The sequence below is a fragment of the Olea europaea genome, chromosome 10 (genome assembly GCF_002742605.1).
Source record: "Olea europaea var. sylvestris chromosome 10, O_europaea_v1, whole genome shotgun sequence".
Classification (NCBI taxonomy): Eukaryota; Viridiplantae; Streptophyta; class Magnoliopsida; order Lamiales; family Oleaceae; genus Olea; species Olea europaea.
In genome coordinates, this window is record NC_036246.1 from 10806966 (window position 1) to 10827284 (window position 20319).

General features: G+C 38.8%; 1 protein-coding gene across 1 annotated transcript; it reads left to right on the forward strand.

The window, feature by feature from the left end:
* The first annotated feature begins 6962 nt into the window (after positions 1-6962).
* Positions 6963-13673, forward strand: LOC111401201 (NADH dehydrogenase [ubiquinone] iron-sulfur protein 1, mitochondrial). Its single transcript, XM_023028830.1, has 5 exons — positions 6963-7466; positions 9791-10037; positions 10614-10908; positions 11579-11953; positions 12538-13673. The coding sequence occupies exons 1-5, from the start codon at positions 7052-7054 to the stop codon at positions 13438-13440; spliced, it is 2235 nt and encodes a 744-aa protein (XP_022884598.1). The 5' UTR covers positions 6963-7051; the 3' UTR covers positions 13441-13673.
* The last annotated feature ends 6646 nt before the right edge of the window (positions 13674-20319 follow it).

Genomic DNA, 20319 nt, shown 5'->3' on the forward strand with positions numbered 1-20319 from the left:
GATAGGTTGTAGGGTGACAAACCAAAAGGGTATGGAGACTAGTGGCCATGGTGGGCTAGGATGGAGTTCAGGTGAGAGATAGCATGCAAGGCATGTGACGCTTTGAAGAAAAGTTGGTAGTGTCTCTGACAATTACTCGTGTGCTTATGTTATCCCTAAAACGAAGGAATAGAGTCTTATACTCGGGAAAACATGACAACAAAAGTAACAAAAAAGTGGAAAGATTGTACAATTGTAATCAAGATTTAACTCAAGTCTAACACACAGGAGAAAATTTGAGATTGAATCCTGGATGATGTGAAAGAAATTTGTTAGGGATAGCATGGACACATGCTCTTCAAAGTTAGACAGTTCATATGTGTTAACGTTTGAACGTGAGACTTAGGTCATTACATTTGCTCTATGGAGAAAATGAACCAAAAGTTCAAGAATATGCTAATGCCAGCTTTCAGTTTCGTAAAGATGATAGCAAATTCATTCTTGATATATATTTGCTCTAAATGATGATCGTTGTTTCAACAACAGAAGTTGAATACATAGCTATTTTAGAAGCAATGAAGGAAGCATTATGGATCAAGAAGTTCTTCATTGAACTCGGAGTGGTTCCTAGCATTATTGATCAATAACTTTTGTATCATTGCACAAGTCAAGAAAAGATGTTTTGGTCATTAGCAGTTCAGAAGTTGTATTGATGCTAGATCATCTCATTAGAGGAATTATACGAAAGAATGACATAAAGATTGAAAAGGTCCCCACACAAGATAATGTAGTAGATCCTTTGACAAATTCGTTGTCCCGGCACAAGCATGATGGTCATGTAAATTCTATTGGTATGGATGTATCAGTAATTGGACCAAGTTTGAATGGGATTTTAGTGATCTAACTTTTGTTAGACATTGATAAGCATAAACATTTCATTCTAGTTAATGCGTTTACATTTTACGGTAAAGTATATTCAATTATGTAATTATATGATTGGACTTTGAATGTTAAGTTCAATTGATTTGTTAATTACTGGGAGTTGTAATTGTAAGATGTAGATCGGGAAAAAAAATCTTAAATTGTCCATGGTCATTAGTAATGACGAGACGTGGATCATAATCATGGAGAGATCAACACGTATGGCATTACTCTCTTGGGAAGAAAGTAAATTGTCTCACAAGCTAAAATGTCAAGACATTTGAATGAATACATGGATAAGTTGTCAACAAAGGTTCACTCGATGACCTACAACAAAAGTTGCATGGAATCCTATATGAGGTTCAACGCACTATGATGGCATTGGATCTTGTTTGTCTAAAGTAACTAAAATGATGTCATACGAGTGAGTCTACAATCACATGAAAATTGATGAATGACCAATATTAAATCATAGATAGTAAGAGATTCTAACGTGCATATTTCAACATCCAATGTTCCTTGATTGGTACGGAGTGATGAGTTGAGAGAAGTTTTTAATTGTAACTCATATTAATGTATAAGTTTTGATGAATAACATAATTGATTATAACAAGATTAATGCTTATTTATATCTACTTCTTGTCATAACACATGATATTTTTTTTATTATATGGATTATCTTGACACATTACTAGGCCCTCGTTTGGCCTCCATTATTCGAGTTTATAATGGGGGGAATAGTATTTTTTTTTTATGAAAAAAGGATAGTTATAAGAGAATGAAAAGTTTTCGTTTTGAGTAATATTATTTTATTGAAGATTGTGTTAATAAAAATATGAGAGAGAAATTTAAATTGAATTGAATAGTTTTAAAGGGGGCCAAACGGGGGCTAGATGTTAATTTTGGACAGTGAATGAATTAATTATCCTAGGTGGATTAATGATAACTTAAAATAGTTTTTGATTTACATTATTCTAATCATAATTCTCAGTCAGATTCAAGATAATAATGCCACCATTCTTTTCATCGTGAATGGAAACCTGTTTAAAAAGTATTTCATCAGATATTCTTCCTAAACCAAAGATGATCCTGGTTTAGGCATTTAACACATTTAAGCAAATATCCAATAATGGTAATATTGCAAAACAACTTGGGCTACACCTTCATGATTTTGAAAAGTCAAAAGGACCTTTTGAAACCCAAAAGCTATTTTTAGGCCCGTTTATCTAATTTTACAAAAATGCTTTTTTCAGTTAAAAGAGCTTTATAGGAAGTTGGAACAACGTAACTCTCTTTAAAAGCACTCCTAGAATAGAACGTTCTTTTAAAAATTAGTATAAACAAAAATTAAAGTAATTTCTGCAAAAGCTCTTATATAGAAAGCAAAAGTCAATGCAAACGGACCCTAAATGCTACGAGGTGATGTGAACTTTGCTTTCCACAATTTCTATAGTAAATGTTCCACTTTGGAAACAGAGATCCATGCTCTGCGAGATGGCCTGCGGCTCTGCAGTGAAAAAGGTTCCCAAAACTTTGATGCTAAACTGGACTCCTTAAGTGCAATCGTATGTATCCAAAAATGAGGCAAGGTCAACGAAGAATAAAATAAATTTACCGTGAAACTAACAACTTTTGCAAAGAAAAATCCTTTGACGTTGAATTTTGGTGAGAACACGTGGCTGACAGATTATAGCTCCACTCTCATTCATGTGTTAAGTTCTTGCACACATGAACAAAGCATTAGATACATGTGACCTCTTCTCTAGCAATGGGGGAAGCGATCATGGGTACTCCAATGCTCAAAGTCAACAATGGGATATAATGTGTTTGCCGAAGAGACAATAAATGAGAACAAAATATTAGATGCATGTTGACCTACTATTGAAGAGTAAAATTGAATTACCTTTGGAAGATACAGGTGTGAGCTTATATAGTAGAAGGGAAGATGTGATGTATGTTGATTATGTAACGGTTCATGGGTTAGACTTCATAGGTGTCATTCAGCTATCCTAGGTCAGTGACGACCTTAAATAAACATCTTAAGCCTACCACCTAAAAAGTAGACTGAAAGCGCCTGATGTAGAGCTATCATATTTGTCAAATGTACGAAATTTCTCATAAGAAAGATAAATAGGTTGAAGCAATTTTAAGAAAGATGCCTTGTGAAGCATAGGCTTATCTTTCAAAAATGCGTTGCAGCCAATTGAGGGACCACGCTTCGGGTATGTAGGTTCGTCCTCTGTGATGTCGCTTCGATTGAGGTGCCCAAATCACTTTTGTCTATACTTAATTTCCTCAACTAGATTTTAGTCAACAAGGTGATATTGAGTGTGAGCCTTGAGTGGCTTCTTATCATCTTCTTAGCTGGTTGTCACGATGTCTATCCCGTGGGATGAGTAGATTGATTTTTCAATAGGCTTTTGCTTATGAAATATGCTCATGGTTGAAGTGTTATTTTTCATAGACGGTCGCCAATCTGTTAACTCAAAATTAGATGAGAACACATGTCCCACTAGGTCTGACTCCATTCCCATCCATGTGTTAAGTTTTTGCCCACTTAGACAAAGTGTTAGATGCACATAGCCTCTTCTTCGCCTGTGAGGAAGACAATCACGGGCACTCCAATTTTCAAGTCAGCCAATGTTGAAATATAAAATGAATGTGGGATAGACAGTGAATATAAAAATATTTTATCTGGGTTGAAGAGAAATACCAAGATATCCACAATTGAAGTATAAAATTGTAATATTTGTGGAAGACGCTAAGTATGAGCTTATATAGTAGAAAGGAAGAGGTGAAGTCTGTTGAATGTGTGACATGTAGTTTCATCTTAAAGGCTCACGAGGTAAGATCTAATTAAGTGTCAATAAGCTCTCCTAGATCAGTGATGAACTTAAAAGTGTCTCCGTATGTCCTAGGCCTGCCACCTGGAGATTAAATTGAAAAGTTCATGAAAAACTCTTGATGTAGAGTTTCTAAATCTATCAGAAATATGAAAGATCTTGTAAGGAAAACCTTTAGACTGAAGCGATGTAAAGAAGATGCCTTGGTGAAGCACAGTCCTATCTTCGAAAGTACACTTCAGGTAACTATGGGACCTTGCTTTAGACATGGAGGTTTTGCCTTTATGATCTCACTTCGACTGAGGTGTCCAAATCACTTTGGCATGTGCCAAATCGCCTAGACTAGGCTTTGGTGAACAAAGTGATGTGGAGTGTGGGGGCATTGAGTGACTTCTTATTGTCTTCTTAAAGGTTGAACCTCAACCTTGAGAGTCCCCTACCGTCCCGCTTTTGGAGTATTGTGAGGGAGGTAAATCGTGGGATGTGTCCCAACAGGCTAGAAAACAAGAGTTTGTCTGTACACTGGTGCCCACAAAGAGTCCAATTTCATATCTCAGGAATCGAACCTTCACACTGTGGCTGTCAATAAGGCTGAGACTACCTCACTTCTGTCCTTTGCACCATTGGACTATGCTCGAGGGGGCGACTTCTTACTGTCTTCTTAGTAGGTTGTCATGTGGTTTGCTTCGTTAAACGAGGCGTAACAAATTGTGTTTCTTCAAAAGCACATCTACAGGCAAGGAAACTCAGTAGCATACGAGCTTTCAAATCTTGAACTCAAACATAATTAACTTAAAATTTTGGAATTCTAGCAATGCATATCTTAGGAGTTCTTAGAGGATTGGTCAAAATGGATAAATTGTGCTATCCAAATATCCGCCAGTAATATTTGAAGAATTTGTTTGTAGATTTCGTAGTTGGGGCCTTTTTGTTATTTTTTTTTATTTTTGTTCTCTTGGAGGGATATGGATTACTCCCCCTCTTGTTTTTGTAACTTTATATGATCATTTACTACAATCGCCACCATTGGCGGTTAAAAAATATTTGACTTTATATTTAAATAAATAAACGGATTTCTCGAGTTTTAAACTCTTGACTGATTTGCATCAATTCATCTCTGCGTTTCTATTATCAACCTTAACACCTTGATCTTTAACCTTGTCTTCCTCAATTCATCGTCAAAAGCGTAAATGGATCTCTGATACGAGCTATAGCAGGCAGAAGCAAAAATAGGAATAAGTAGGAGATCACAAAGAACACATTAGAGTGATTAAAAATGAAAAAGCAGGAAACGAAACCTAATCTTGGGACTCAAAACTCACTAATTAGGATAATATTGCCCTTAAGTGATTAAAGTGCATCAAATAAAAAATAATAATATAATAATTAAATCACATTTGGCAACTGTATCAACTACCAAAAAATGCATTAAAAAAAATAAAAATAAAAATTTACTCGCATCTCAACATAGAGTAGAGGAAAATTTGAAGACTACACTTATAGAGTATATTTACATTTTATATTTCTTAAATTTATATTTTACTTACAACATTTAGAGTGTGACAACAAACAACTTTTACTGAAAAACTTGACAAATATATCGTTATAAATATTTAAACAAATCAAAATACTAACAACTGTAAGTATCTTCGAGGGACTCTCTAGTTTTTCAAAAGTGTATTTTACAATTTAGGGACCATCTATAAATTTAGAAAAAAAAATTATTAAGTATTCCAATAGGTTCTTTATATTTAATAATTAATTTTACTACTCTCAAAAAGTATTTATTATTTTTTCCTATCTTTTATTCTCATTTGCTTTCCTCTAAATTAGTATATTATTTTCCTCCATTGAAAATTGAAATATTTTTAATACATTTAATTATAAAGATTGATTTTGACTCTCCCGTCTAAGTATATATTGCATGCTTAATTGGATACCAAGTTAGATTGCACATGATCATAGCTCTGACGAGGTGTGATGGTTGAAGGACTTTGATGCTCAAATGAAGATAGTTGATTGTTGTAGAAATACAATGCACGAAAATATGGGTGCTAGATTAAAAAGAGAACATTATCAAGATTGAGCGGGTAACATTGTATTCAAAACCGCATTAACTTTAAAAAGTCACCCTTTTTGAGTATTATACAAAGAGAGATGAGTTGAGTTCCATCGAATGCTTGACATGAAGTATCATCATAACGACCTAATGGTCAAGCTCAATTATATTAGAATAATGTGATCTAATACCAGTGATATTAGAACAAAAGTCTAAGTAATTACACTTTATATGTTTAATTAAATGAGTCATATGACTTTGTATTTAAATGAATATATTATTTAAAGTCATATAATTGACACCTAAACATGTATTTAATATCAATAGTGATGAATAACATTATTCATTATATTAACCTCTCATTGTCATAGCATATAGTCGTCTGGCCATAAGTTGAAAAGCAGCCACCCCAAGCTTGCGGTCATCATAGGCTAGCACAATTGAAAAGTTGATTCAACGACATTGTTGCAAAATTGTCAAATCTTTTAGATGTGCGGTGTATCTTAATTGAGGTGAGGCTTCTAGAAGATGTCAATCATAGAAAATGTCAATCATCTCGAAAATACACTTCAATAGGAGGTAATCCTCACCTCGAAAACAACACTTTGGACAAGGTGTCCAAGATTTTTGCACAATTGTTCAATCACATTGGATGACATGTGTGAATGGACGAGGTGAAACGGAGTGTAGATCTTGTACGACCTCTTACTTTGCTTTTGCTTAGCTGATTACCACGTGGCAATGTTTTGTATGCCGAGCTATAACAAAAACAATTAAGAAAAATAGTACAATATTAAGTGTTAAATAATTTTTAATATGAGGGATAAGTAGGGAAGTGAAGAGGGGAGTGGATTAGGGACCATTTAACATGACTTTTAAAAAGTTAAAATGTATTTTTGAAATTAAGAAATTATTTTTAATCCACTTGAATATTTTTGTTATAGGTACTTTGTTTAGAGGTAGTTGGTCCAAACTTTTTCAATAATAAGTAAAAGTAAAAGTAGAGCAGAAGCCATCTCAAAAACTCGTCTAGATAAGATATTGGGTCAACTAAACGGGCCTCAGGAAACCCATTAACCGAACAAAAAAAACCCAAGTTGGTTTCGGGTGAACCGACTACTGAAGGAGTTTGTGGACAACACGCGCCACACTCCGACACCACGAGCTTTTGAAACCCAATTTCCCCTGCTCAATAACAATAACTCACACAGAAATCTGAAATCGCCTTGAGTGATACTAAAACTCAAAAATGGGGCTGGGTCAACTCGCTTCTCGAGTGCTCCTACGATCCTCCCGACTGACCACCGCCACCAGAACCTCCCACTTCCTCCGGACCATCGTATCCACGCCGGAGCTTCACAACTCCGAGGCTGCAGCGGCTCAATCCCAGCCCGAACCAGATCTCCCCAAGAGGATTCCTGTGGGAGGTGCCCGGGTCCATTTTCCCAATCCGGACGATGCCATCGAGGTGTTCGTCGATGGGTACCCGGTCAAAATCCCGAAGGGTATGACAGTCCTCCAGGCCTGTGAGATCGCTGGGGTCGATATTCCAAGATTCTGCTACCACAGTCGTCTATCTATCGCTGGGAACTGCCGTATGTGCCTTGTTGAAGTAGAGAAGTCCCCCAAGCCGGTCGCCTCCTGTGCCATGCCTGCTCTCCCGGGTACATTAATTACCTTTATGCGTGTGTGTACATATGGAAATGTCTGACTGTTGTGGAACTATTTATATCGGTTTTCGGTTTGTGTTAAAGGAATTATTTTAGGTGTTTTGGTGATAGTGTTGAAATTGAGGTTTTGGGCAACTGCAAATTTGCAATTTCGGCTCGGGTAGTGATATTGAATTTTGATTATTTATTTAATTGTTTATTTATTTTTATTTTAGTGATTGGAATGGAAGAAGAAATCTCATATTGGGTTCTTAATGAAGTTCATTAATTTGGCATTAATTTGAGTTTTTGATGAAGTTTATTAATTTGGCATTTGCAAGTATAGAAATTATGAAATTGCTGGGGTTAATTGATCTGTATTTTAGTTTTTGTTAATGTCGATTTGCTGTATTTGTTTGTTCACTAGAATTTTAAGCTCTGTTATTTAAACAAGTAAAAGTCTTGGCTTTACTAAAGTGATTTCTGTTAATAAGATAGTTTTAAGCTTTAACGAGGATTGACAACAGAAGATATTTGGTTGATTTGTATATTTTCTTATTAATTTATTGAAATAGTTTTAGCACTTAGCAGGTACTGGAGAATGAGAATTTCATAGTATTCTGCTGTATGTTGATTCCTAAGCGCAATCCAATGGTGGTGTAAAATTGAGTATAAATTGACATCTCCTAAATCACTTTTACATCCCCATTTACATTCAGGTGAATCTAAATTCAAATTCTACTCCAATGGTAAGATCTTAGAAAAAATGGATGCAAGTGGGTTGGTAGCTCATTCTCCCGTTTTGGGCTCCACAGGTAGATGTATTGACACTTAATTGAAATTCTCCATTTACATAAAAGGAAAAGGAAAAATAAAAAAAAAAAAAAAAAAAAAAAATATATATATATATATATATATATATATATATGTATGTGTGTGTGTGTGTGTGTGTAAATTTTTATATATAGAGCCCTTGTTTGAGCCCCTATTTTTCTATCAAAATACATTTTTCAACAGTGATTTGACCACTTTAACTACACATTCTTTAATAAAATAATATTATACACAAATCCATAACTTTTCATTATTTTTTAACCACATATTTTCCATCAATATACTATTCAAAAATGCTTTTTTTGACAAGAATGGGGCTCAAACAAGAGCGCGCGCACACACAGACACACATATATATATATGTGTGTGTGTGTGTACATTTTCTGCTGGAAAATGAACTTTTTATTTCCTTTGCATCTCTCCATTGGAGAGGTTTCCGGCCACTTTCGAGATCTAAATCACAATTTAGATCTAATTTAGAGCACCATTGGAGATGCTCTAGCACTTCAAGGCTTTGGTGGTTATGGATTGATAGGGTTGATTTTTTGAGGAACTTTTCATTTATTTACCTCTACGAGAATGTTTTCCTTGGAACTGAATAATTGTTTCCAGTGCTAGGAATATTTGATTTTGATGAAATTAATATAATTTAGACTTTATCCAGTATACTGAGATTAATATATTTGGTTTTAGATTTTATTTGAATTTATATTTTGCTTTGAATAATCTTGTTTGCTAGCGTGACCTATCTATTCTTGTATATGATTCTGATGTTTACATGCTCCCACTAGGCTGCATTCTTGACCTCATTAGTTTTCCATTTATTGACTGCCACAATGCTATGATTGATACTGAAGGATTTTTAAATGACTAGTTTAGACTGTGCCAACAAAAAATCTTAAAGATCGATCTTTTGTTTTGTTGATTGGTTTCTTTTTGAGTTCCATAAGGTAAAATTGAGAAGAGTTCAATGGTTGCTATTTTTTATGTGAATTATGTTCTGGTCCGATTGTTGGTATAATATTTTTCATGTTTCTCCACTCGCTTTTGAACCATCTTACCGAATCATTTTTTTCCCTATTGTATGATCTTAATATCCATAAAACGAAATGTAAAAATTGTTGCATTATTTTTCCTTTTCTCTCTGCTTGTTAAGTGGTGTGGACTACTCCTGGAGATCATTTTAATGCATCTGTAAGTGTGGTTCTGCTGTTTATGATGTGAACTCATCTCTTTTTGGCTTCTGTTGTGCATATTGATTTTTCTTGAGGCTTAATTTCTTAGAGCTATTTAGCACATTCAGTCCAAATTATTTTGTTTCCTCCCTTTGGATGTAGTGAAGAAACAACGACTTTATGTTTGATTTGGTTTGATTTTTATTCCACTAACTTTGATTTGAGTTTAACCTTTGTCAGTATGTTACCCTGTTACCCTCTTTGTTGGTTGTGATTTTTTGAAATTAATCTTTCTTATGAAATTTATATTTCTCCTCAATGTGTCTTTAGGAATGAAGATTAAGACTGATACTCCTATTGCAAAGAAGGCAAGAGAAGGGGTGATGGAGTTCTTATTGATGAATCATCCATTGGACTGCCCAATTTGTGATCAGGGTGGAGAGTGTGATCTCCAGGATCAGTCTATGGCTTTTGGCTCTGATCGAGGTCGTTTTACTGAAATGAAGAGATCAGTAGTCGACAAGAACCTAGGCCCGTTGGTCAAGACTGTGATGACTCGTTGTATTCAGTGTACAAGGTTCGTATCTGATTGGGCATGGTGACATATATCACTAAGATTACTAGTACCTCGGTTTCTATTGCATTAAGGAGTGGGAATTAATATTTATGGTCTTCTAGATAGAAGTGAAATTGGCAATTGTAACACTTAATTTCTATTAGGCTGCTTATCACATTTAGCATGATTTAGAAGCTAAGAAACAGAATAAGCCAGCTGAAATTATTCTGAACACACCTTGTCATTGATATCTTGGCTATGAGAGGGACATAGTGCCCGAGTATGTCAGTATCTTTCTTCTTTAGTGGTCAACTGTCGGCGTCGTTCTCAGAGAGGCCATTTCTATTCTCTAGTAATTTATAATGTTTGAAACCCATCATAATCAGTACACTCGATTCCGTACTTCTTCAAACTTATTACTACATTTTCAAACTTGAATTGCTTCATTATGTTAAGTACCATATTCATGTTCTCAATCAAGTAGTTTTAGTTAATGTGTTGTGGCTGTTTTCTATATGCTGATCTATTTATAAATAATGTCAAGTGAATGAAAACTCTGATTTTGGGATAACCAATAAGGATATGTTCATTAAACAGGTGCGTAAGGTTTGCAACAGAGGTAGCTGGTGTCCAGGATCTTGGTATGCTGGGTCGTGGCAGTGGAGAAGAAATTGGAACTTATGTTGAGAAACTTATGACAAGTGAACTATCAGGGAATGTGATAGATATTTGTCCTGTAGGTGCCCTCACCTCAAAACCTTTTGCTTTTAAAGCTCGAAACTGGGAGTTGAAGGGAACGGAGAGCATTGATGTCACTGATGCTGTTGGTTCAAACATTCGAATTGATAGTAGAGGTCCAGAGGTCATGCGCATTCTGCCACGATTGAATGAGGTATTTTGAATTTTAGCATTGTTTTCCTAAGTTTTTGTTTTAAGTCGAGACTGAGGGTACTGAGAGGATTTGGTGGGTAAGTATTGTCTTAGAAATAACTTCAATCACAGTTTATTTATTGAATCAAATATCATCTGTGAACTTTGAGCTGTTCAATTTGGTAGCATTGCTAATTGTTAACGAGGTTTCTACATTATATTTTTCTAGGGCTGAAATTCTTTAATTTACTTCTAGCGACATCCTTCTCCCATTCAAAAATTACTGTCAGATCTCAACAAATTAAATTTGATATTTACAGAATAGTGATTTCTATCCTATCATAACCTATGTTGCTAGACATGGACATGTAACAAACTATCAGCAATATCTAGCTAAGACTATTATAATTTTCTCTGTGAGTCATAGTTGACGCCTGATTTTGTTCACTTATTCAAACATTCGCTTTTTCTTGTTTTAAGACTAGCTTTCCTCTCTATTTAAACTTTACCCCCCCTTGCACAATACTGGAAGTTTCTCTCAGACAGTGTTCAAAAAGATGCTGTTTATGACTTTTTTATCCATTTAAACATGTTGACCTCAGGTTTATGTCAACTTTTGTCCTTGTTTTGCTAGTTTTGTCTTAGTTGAAGCATGAGGGTAGTCTATAATCATTTTTTGGACATATGCGCAGGACATCAATGAAGAATGGATATCAGATAAAACACGTTTTTTTTATGATGGTCTGAAGAGGCAGAGGCTAAATGACCCCATGATTCGAGGTGCAGATGGGCGCTTCAAGACTGTAAGCTGGCGGGATGCACTTGCTGTGGTCGCAGAGGTCATGCACCAAGCTAAACCAGAGGAAATTGTAGGGGTTGCTGGTAAGCTGTCTGATGCAGAATCCATGATGGCACTAAAAGATTTCTTCAACAAGATGGGGTCAAATAATATTTGGTGTGAAGGAAATGGTACAAATCCTAATGCTGACCTGCGTTCTGGATATATCATGAACACTACTATCAGTGGTTTGGAGAAAGCAGATGTTTTCCTTTTAGTTGGCACTCAGGTAAACATCCTTCGTAATTGATATTTATGGTTTTTGACTTTTGACAGACTTCTGTGAATAGCATCACCATCAACCTAGGTTTTGAGCTTGGTAGGCCTCTTCAAATGTTGCCAATTTGCTTTAAATTAGATACACATGGTAACAATTTTAGGTTTTTGGTTTAGGAGATAAGTGTTGTAATTTTGGTCTGAGTATTGATCAGATAAAAGAATGGGGGACCACCTTCACTTGAGCTTGAGGTTAATGCTATTATAGACTATGAAGACAACTTCTATATTTGTACATAGTAGTCATTGGCACTCATGCAAGTTATTCCTCTTTTAAGATTTTGGATGCTCTTGTGAATTTATTGAATCAGAGTCTTATTGAGTGGTTATAAAGCTGGAAATATCTGATTTGTTATATCATATCTTGAGATTTTCTTGAAGGTAATGTATAAAATTTCAACTCTGACTTGAACGTGCTTAGAGTTGTAATTGGTGACACGGCAACCTTATTAGTGTTTAGGAACTAACTAATGTGCATTCTTATTGGTCAGTTTTCTTTTGTTGGTAATTTATGCTATTATTCTCTTGAACTGCCAGCCAAGGGTAGAAGCTGCTATGGTGAACGCCAGGATCAGGAAAACAGTTCGAGCAACCAATGCTACAGTTGGTTACATAGGCCCTGCTGCTGATTTCAACTACGATCACCAACATCTTGGCACAGGCCCTCAAACGTTGATTGAACTTGCCGATGGACGCCTTCCCTTTTGCTCTGCCCTCTCAAATGCTAAAAACCCAGTTATCATTGTTGGAGCTGGGGTCTTTGAGCGGAAGGACAAGGATGCAATTATGTCAACTGTTGAGGCCATTGCCAAAAATACAAATGCTATTAGACCTGATTGGAATGGACTTAATGTGTTGCTACTTAATGCTGCCCAAGCTGCGGCTCTGGACCTTGGACTTATACCAGAATCAGACAGAAGCATTGAATCTGCCAAATTTCTCTATTTGATGGGTGCTGATGATTTGAACATGGAGAAAGTTCCTGATGATGCCTTTGTCGTTTACCAAGGTCACCATGGGGATCGAAGTGTGTATCGTGCCAACGTGATTTTCCCCTCATCAGCTTTCTCCGAGAAAGAAGGGACATATGCAAATACAGAAGGATGTGCTCAAACAACTGTACCTGCAGTCCCCACAGTTGGCGATGCCAGGGATGATTGGAAAATAATTAGAGCATTGTCAGAGGTGGCAGGTCCTCAGCTGCCTTATGATACTCTTAGTGCTGTCAGATCCCGAATAAGAACTGTGGCACCCAATCTTTTGCACACTGATGAGAGAGAACCAGCGACGTTCTCAACTTCTTCCTTGAGACCAGAGATCAAGGAGAAGATGGATATGGCTCCATTTGAACCTGCTGTTGAGAACTTCTACATGACGGATGCGGTCACGAGGGCGTCAAAGATCATGGCACAATGCAGTGCATTGTTGATGAAGAAGTGATCGCTTGTAGGTTTCAATACTTAAATAAAGGCTTCAATTCCCTTTTGCCTGCATTTTTAGGAATCTTTGTTGGGGACAGGAAATGATGTTCCATATAATGCAGTGCCATAGTATTGTGCTCATAAATGGCAACTCAAAATTCATCAATGGTGTGACCTTTTTTTGTAACTTAATCTGATTTGTTTATATTGTTGATCTAAGACTCCTATACGAGGCTCTCAATGACTTCTCGACTTTGATCTTAGACTATTATTACTGAAAACCTCTAATAATCTTATACCATTGATGGATAACAATAGACAACGGAAGAATGACTAGCTCTTCTTTGCTGGAATGCTGTGTCAAAGCTTGGCCAAATTAGAAGATACATCAACATACAAGTATACGGAGAAAAATAACCCACTTAGCATGAGTAATTTGTAGATTGAGGGATCGACACTTGATAATTCCAGGAAACCTGTTGGAAAATAGCAATATTTAGGCCAAATGAGAAGAATGGCAGTTTTTTTAAGCCATTAATGATCATGCATTTCCCATCTTGTTCAATGTTACAATCTGATACTGCTAAGTTGTATACTCGAGGACTGAATGTCTTGACGACTATTATCTCGAGGACATTTTGAATCTTATAATTTCATTCTGAGGTATACTCCTTGGGGTTTACGTGGTCTTCGGCGTGTTTATCTCGAGGACTCTACTCTATCTCCTAAGCCATAAGTCCTCGAGGTTAGGTACTCAAGCACTATCCTTCTAGCCAAACTTTTCACCCGAACCCATAATAAGTCTTACCTTTTGAGGATTTCAATGTGATTCAAACATCTCCACCCAGGACTCCTACATCCACAAGAACTCTATGTCAACAATAGTATCATTGGTCATGCAATTATATTACAAATAGTATACTTTTCTCAGGCAGGATTCTATTAAGATAAGAACGTCCAACTTATTCAATCCCACTAGGAGTGCACTACCTACCGCTATAAATATAGGACCCAGGTCCATTATTCAGGTACGTTCTACATACACAATTTCTATCATATATTCATCTTTGCATCCCTTTTCTGACTTAAGCATCGGAGGGGCGACGAGCACACATCTCGTTGCCTTTGTTTCAGGTATTTGGAAGGCTTTGGTCGTGTCATCTTCAATCATCATCCTCGGGATCCGCCAGTTACCACTTTTGGTAGCATCATTGGTGCTGTCTGTGAGAAACGCTACCAAAAGCCATGGTTAACACACGATCAGGTCTTCCTCCTGCAAGCTCATCCGCTCTCATCCCTCATCCTGTCGAAGATCAACCGGCTCCTCATGAAGAATCGTCAGGAGTGCCCGCACCTCTGCCGGTGGTCTTCACAACCGAAGCTTTTGAAGAGCTCCGTCAGCTGGTGGCCACGCTCATGCAACTGTTAAGTCAAAGAAATTCACATCCGTCGCTAGCACAGGCGGAGCATGGCGATTTTATGGCTGATGCTCGAGCACGACCACAAAACCCCGCAACTGGCGGAGTAGGAACCTCAGGTATTCACAATATGGCCTCGGGCTCGAGATCGGTCACCATGGATTCCGGTGAAATTGCTCGGATCATTCAAGAAGGAATTACAGCTGGCCTACAACGGAATGCTCGGGGGCCAACGAGTTTCACCCTAACACTCCATTCACACCAGAGATATTATCATGTCCCTTGCCAGACAGATTCAAATATCCCCGCATTAAAGAGTATGATGGGACGTCCAACCCCATCAACCACCTCAATGTATATACTGATGTCATGAACTTGCAAGTTGCGCTGGATCCGGTTATGTGCAAAGCCTTTCCACAAACACTGACTAATGCTGCTAGGGATTGGTTCTCGACATTGGACCCCAACTCCATAGTCTCATTCTCAGATTTGGTTGATAAGTTCTCAACCTTCTTTGCAAATAGGAAGTGAATCAGGAAGACCGCAGCCTCCCTCATGCAACTACGCCAAGGGCCGAATGAAACCCTACGAGGTTTTATGACAAGATTTAACAAGAAAAGACTTCAAATACCCGACCTCCATATTACAGCAGCAATTTCTGCTCTCACCTATGCCATAAGGTGTGAGGCCTTCAAAATGTCTTTATCAAAGACCTCACCACAGACAGTGACCAAGCTCCTTAATCGAGCTGAAAAGTACATCAATATGGAGGAGACGTTGAATCCAAGGAGAGCTGGTCCCCCTTATGAAAAGGTTGAAAACAAGAGGTAACATGATCCCGTTCCCCCGCATGAACATCCTCGGGAAAAGCGTAGAAATGAGGTGCCCTAGCATCTCTAACTCAGTCGAACACCTCTAAGACAAACATCTTAATGGCGATTAAGGATATGAAAGAATTAAAGTGGTCTTCAAGGATAAAGTCCCCCCCTGACACAAGAGATAGGAGTAAGTATTGCGAATTCCATCGGGATCATGGGCATACCACAGAGGATTGTCAAGCTTTGTATTGGGAGATCGAAGCTCTCATTAAAAGAGGGTTCTTAAGGAATTACATTGGACACAATAAACGCCCGAGGAATGATCATGACAATCGGAAAGAGCCTAGAACTGGAGGCAGTGCTCAACCCACTGTCGAGACAATTAGTATTATCGTCGGGGGCATAGCATCTGGAGGAGACACAAATAGTAGGCGAAAGTAGTATGGTCGCCAACATGCTCATACCCCAATGGAATCCCGTGATGAAGTCAAAGACATCACTTTTAGGGCAAGAGATTTGGAAGGAATATCCTATCCTCATGATGATGCCTTGGTCGTCTCTGCGGTTGTGGCTAACTTCGAAGTAAAGAGGATCATGGTTGATAATGGGAGTGCAGAAAATATACTCTCGCAGGAGGCTTTCACCGAAATGGGGATCTCTCCCAAACAGCTCAAAGCAGTAAAAACTCCCCTACAAGGATTTGGTGGTGGAGTCATTATCCCTGAGGGTATCGTCGAGCTCCCGCTTACATTAGGATCTGGTAATACACAAGTGACGGAGATCACGCCATTTCAAGTGGTTAATACCCCAATGGCCTACAACCTCATTTTGGGAAGACCCCTACTGAACAAGATCCAAGCTATTGTATCAACTTTCTACCTTGCCATGAAGTTCTCGACAGATCATGGCATCGGAGTAGTTAGAGGAAACCAAACGACTGCTAGACAGTGCTATGTTACTAGCATCCGAGGAATGAGTACAGACGTCATGCAACTTTCAGACCTCGAGCTCGAGCCAAGGGGCAGATTGCCCTCTGTTGAGGAATTAGAAGTGGTCGAGCTCGAGCACGGGAAAGCTGTCACTATTGGTCGGGATCTTCAGGCCAACTTTCGGGAGGAAATCATCGATTGTCTGACCCGCAACATCGATGTTTTTGCATGGAAGGTGGAGGATATGCCCGGGATAGACCCAGAAGTAGCTGTCCATAAACTCAATATCAACCCAAGGGCCAAACCTATTAAGCAAAGGAAGAGACAGTTTGAGCCGGAAAGACATGTGGTTATTCAGGAAGAAGTCGGCAAATTGGTGAGAGCGGGGTTCATAAGGGAAGTCTAATACCCCTATTGGCTCACTAATGTTGTTCTTGTGAAAAAGGCTAGTGGCAAATGAAGGATCTGTATTGACTTCACAGATCTTAATAAGGCGTGCCCAAAAGAAAGCTACCTGCTACCCAAGATTGACAATCTTGTGGATAGCACATCCGGACATAAGCTGTACAGCTTCTTAGATGTATTCTCAGGGTATCATCAAATCCTCATGGCCGAAGAAGACCAAGAGAAGACTTCATTCATGGCTGACTCAGCCATATATTGCTATAGGGTGATGCCATTTGGGTTGAAAAATGCTGGGGTGACATATCAGAGGCTCATCAACAAAGTTTTCGCCAATTTGATAGGGAAGAACATCGAGGCCTGTGTAGATGACATGGTTGTAAAGAGTAAGAAGGTAGAGCAACACATATCTGATCTAGAGGAGGTATTCGTCACCCTACAAAAATATAAGATGAAGCTCAACCCAGAGAAGTGTGTATTCGGCGTAGCTTCGGGAAAGTTTCTGGGTTTCATGATCACTCATCGGGGGATTGAGGCCAACCCCGACAAGATTCAGGCTCTGGCAGCAATGGAATCACCAAGGACCAAGAAAGAAGTTCAGAAGTTGACAGGCAGAATAGCCGCCTTAAATAGGTTCATGTCCCAAGCAACAGACAGATGCTTCCCCTTCTTCAAAGCCCTCAGGGGTAATCATTGCTTTGAATGGAATGAGGAGTGCAATAAAGCTTTTTAGGAGCTCAAACAGACATTGGAATCTCCTCCTATCCTCACCAAACCCGAGCCTGGGGATACTTTGTATTTATACTTAGCCGTATCACAGAATGCAGTGAGTGATGTATTGGTGAAGGAGGTCAACAGGGCCCAGCAACCCATTTATTATGTAAGCAAAGTCCTACTTGATACAGAAACAAGATACACCTTGGTAGAACAACTTGCCCTTGCATTGATAGTGGCAGCACGAAAGCGACGACAATATTTTCAATCACATCCTATTGTAGTGCTCACCAATCAGCCTCTAAAACACATTCTTCAGAAACTAGATGTCTCAAGAAGATTACTGAGGTGGGCAATTGAACTCAGAGAATCTGAGATAGAGTTCAAGCCCCGTCCATCTATCAAAGCTTAGGCCTTAGCAGACTTCATCGCAGAACTCACCCCAAGGCCTCGGGGGCCAGGTGGTAGCTCGAGCTCGACCACAGATGTGTGGCAAATTTTCGTGGATGGAGCATCAAACTCCTCGGGCTCGGGTGCCCGGGGTCATAATCATAAGCCTGGACATGCTCATAGACATTCAGTGTGCATTCAGGTTCGAATTTGAGGCGACCAATAATGAAGCAGAGTATGAGGCCGTCATCGTAGCCATGGAACTTGCCATCAATCTCAAGCTTGAAAATATCCAAATTTATAGTGATTCCCAGTTGGTGTTGGACAAATTGAAGGGACGTTCGATAGGAAGGACGAGAAAATGAGTTTATACTGCTTGAAAGTGCATGATCTCCAGAGAAAGTTCAAGGGTTGTGAAATTGTAAAGATTACTTGGACTGAGAATTGTAAGGCCGGTGCCTTGTCAAGATTGGTGTTCATGGGAATAGATGGACTTGACAGGACAGTCCACGTTAGACTTGTAACCGAGCCAAGCATCAATTAGATCGTAGGCGTCATGGATATTGATGATGAGCCATCGTGGATGGATCCAATAGTGGACTTTATAAAACATGGCAATTTTCCAGAAGATACTCGAGCAGCAAGAAGCATCTGATCGAAAGCTCCAAGGTATTGCATGATTGAGGGAGTTCTATTTCGCAAAAGCCTCACACTTCCATACCTCAGATGCCTTAAGCCTTTCGAATCATCCCAGGCCCTAGAAGAAGTTCATGAAGGAGTATGTGGGAACCATCAAGGAGCTCGAGCATTAGCCTTCAAGCTCATAAGGTATGGATATTATTGGCCTACAATGAAGAAAGACGCCCAGGAATATGTCAAGAAGTGTGACAAGTGCCAGAGATTCGACAATATCATCCACTCTCCCGCAGAAGACCTCACTAGCATCAGTTGCAAGGTCCCGTTTGAGTAGTGGGGAATTGACATCCTTGGTCCCTTTTCAATAGCTAGGGGCAATTGAAGTTTGTGGCGGTGGCCGTAGAGTATTTCACTAAGTGGGTGGAGGCCGAGCATTTAGCAACAATTTCAAAGCCTAAGTTGAGAAGTTTCATTTGGAGGTCCATCATATGCAGGTTCGGGATACCGAAAGTCCTCATAACTGATAATGTCAGGCAGTTTGACAATACACAATTTAAAAACTTCTGTTCCAACCTGGGGGTCGATCACCGTTTGATATCCGTTTCCCATCCTCAAAGCAATGGTCTTGTCGAAGTGACCAATCGGATTATATTGCAAGACCTCCGTACAAGGATCGGAGATGCAAGAGGTTCCTGGTATGATGAGTTACCTTCCATACTTTGGATATATAGAACGTCCCACAGAACCACTATGGGGAAAACCCCCTTCATGTTGGCTTTCGGTATTGAGGCCACCATCCCTATTGAAGTCAGGTTGCCCAGCCAAAAAAGGCTTGAGCCTGAAGATACAGGGCGCACCATTGAACACCTCGAACACTTGGAAGAAGTTCGGGATCAAGCAGCTTTAAGAGTGGCCTCTTACCAAGATAAAACATCAAAGTACTTCAATAAAAAAGTGAAGATGTGAAGATTCAGAGCCGGGGACCTTGTGTTAAGAAGGGTCGAAGCAGCGGGTCATGCCCCGGGCAAGCTAGGACCAATTTGGGAAGGGGCCTTCGAAGTCATTCGACAACTCCAAGGAGGTGCATACAGTTTAAGGGATACATCAGGAAGACCACTTTCAAGACCATGAAACGCCGAAAATTTAAAAATATATTACAAGTAACATGTTCTTCCATTTTTCGGTAGTCAGGCCTACGTGTCAAGGTTCACGTTTTCAATTTTTAGGCCTAAGTGCCAAGTCTTATTTTTCGATAGTTAGGCCTATGTGCCAAGGTTCACGTTTTTAGTCGTCAGGTCTGCGTGTCAAGTCTATTTTTAAAGTATGATAAGAATTAAGCTATTCGTCAAAATATGATCTAGCTACTGAAAGCCTTGCCCCGTGCAAGCAACTCAAGCCTTGCCCCACACAAGCAATCAAAAAGCCTTGCCCCGCGATCAAAAAGCCTTGCCCTGCGCAAGCAACTTAAGCCTTGCCCTGTGCAAGCAACCAAAAAGCCTTGCCCCGCGCAAACAATCAAAAAGTCTTATTACGAGCAAACTCATAGAAATTGCTACCAGGGTAAACGATACAAGTAATATTCCCGAGCACA

Excerpts from the sequence above, each read along its gene's own strand:
- LOC111401201 (XM_023028830.1), top strand. The coding sequence starts at position 7,052 with ATGGGGCTGGGTCAACTCGCTTCTCGAGTGCTCCTACGATCCTCCCGA. Across the intron at positions 10,909-11,578 it reads TTCTGCCACGATTGAATGAG|GACATCAATGAAGAATGGAT; the intron begins GTATTTTGAATT and ends ACATATGCGCAG. Across the intron at positions 11,954-12,537 it reads TCCTTTTAGTTGGCACTCAG|CCAAGGGTAGAAGCTGCTAT; the intron begins GTAAACATCCTT and ends TTGAACTGCCAG.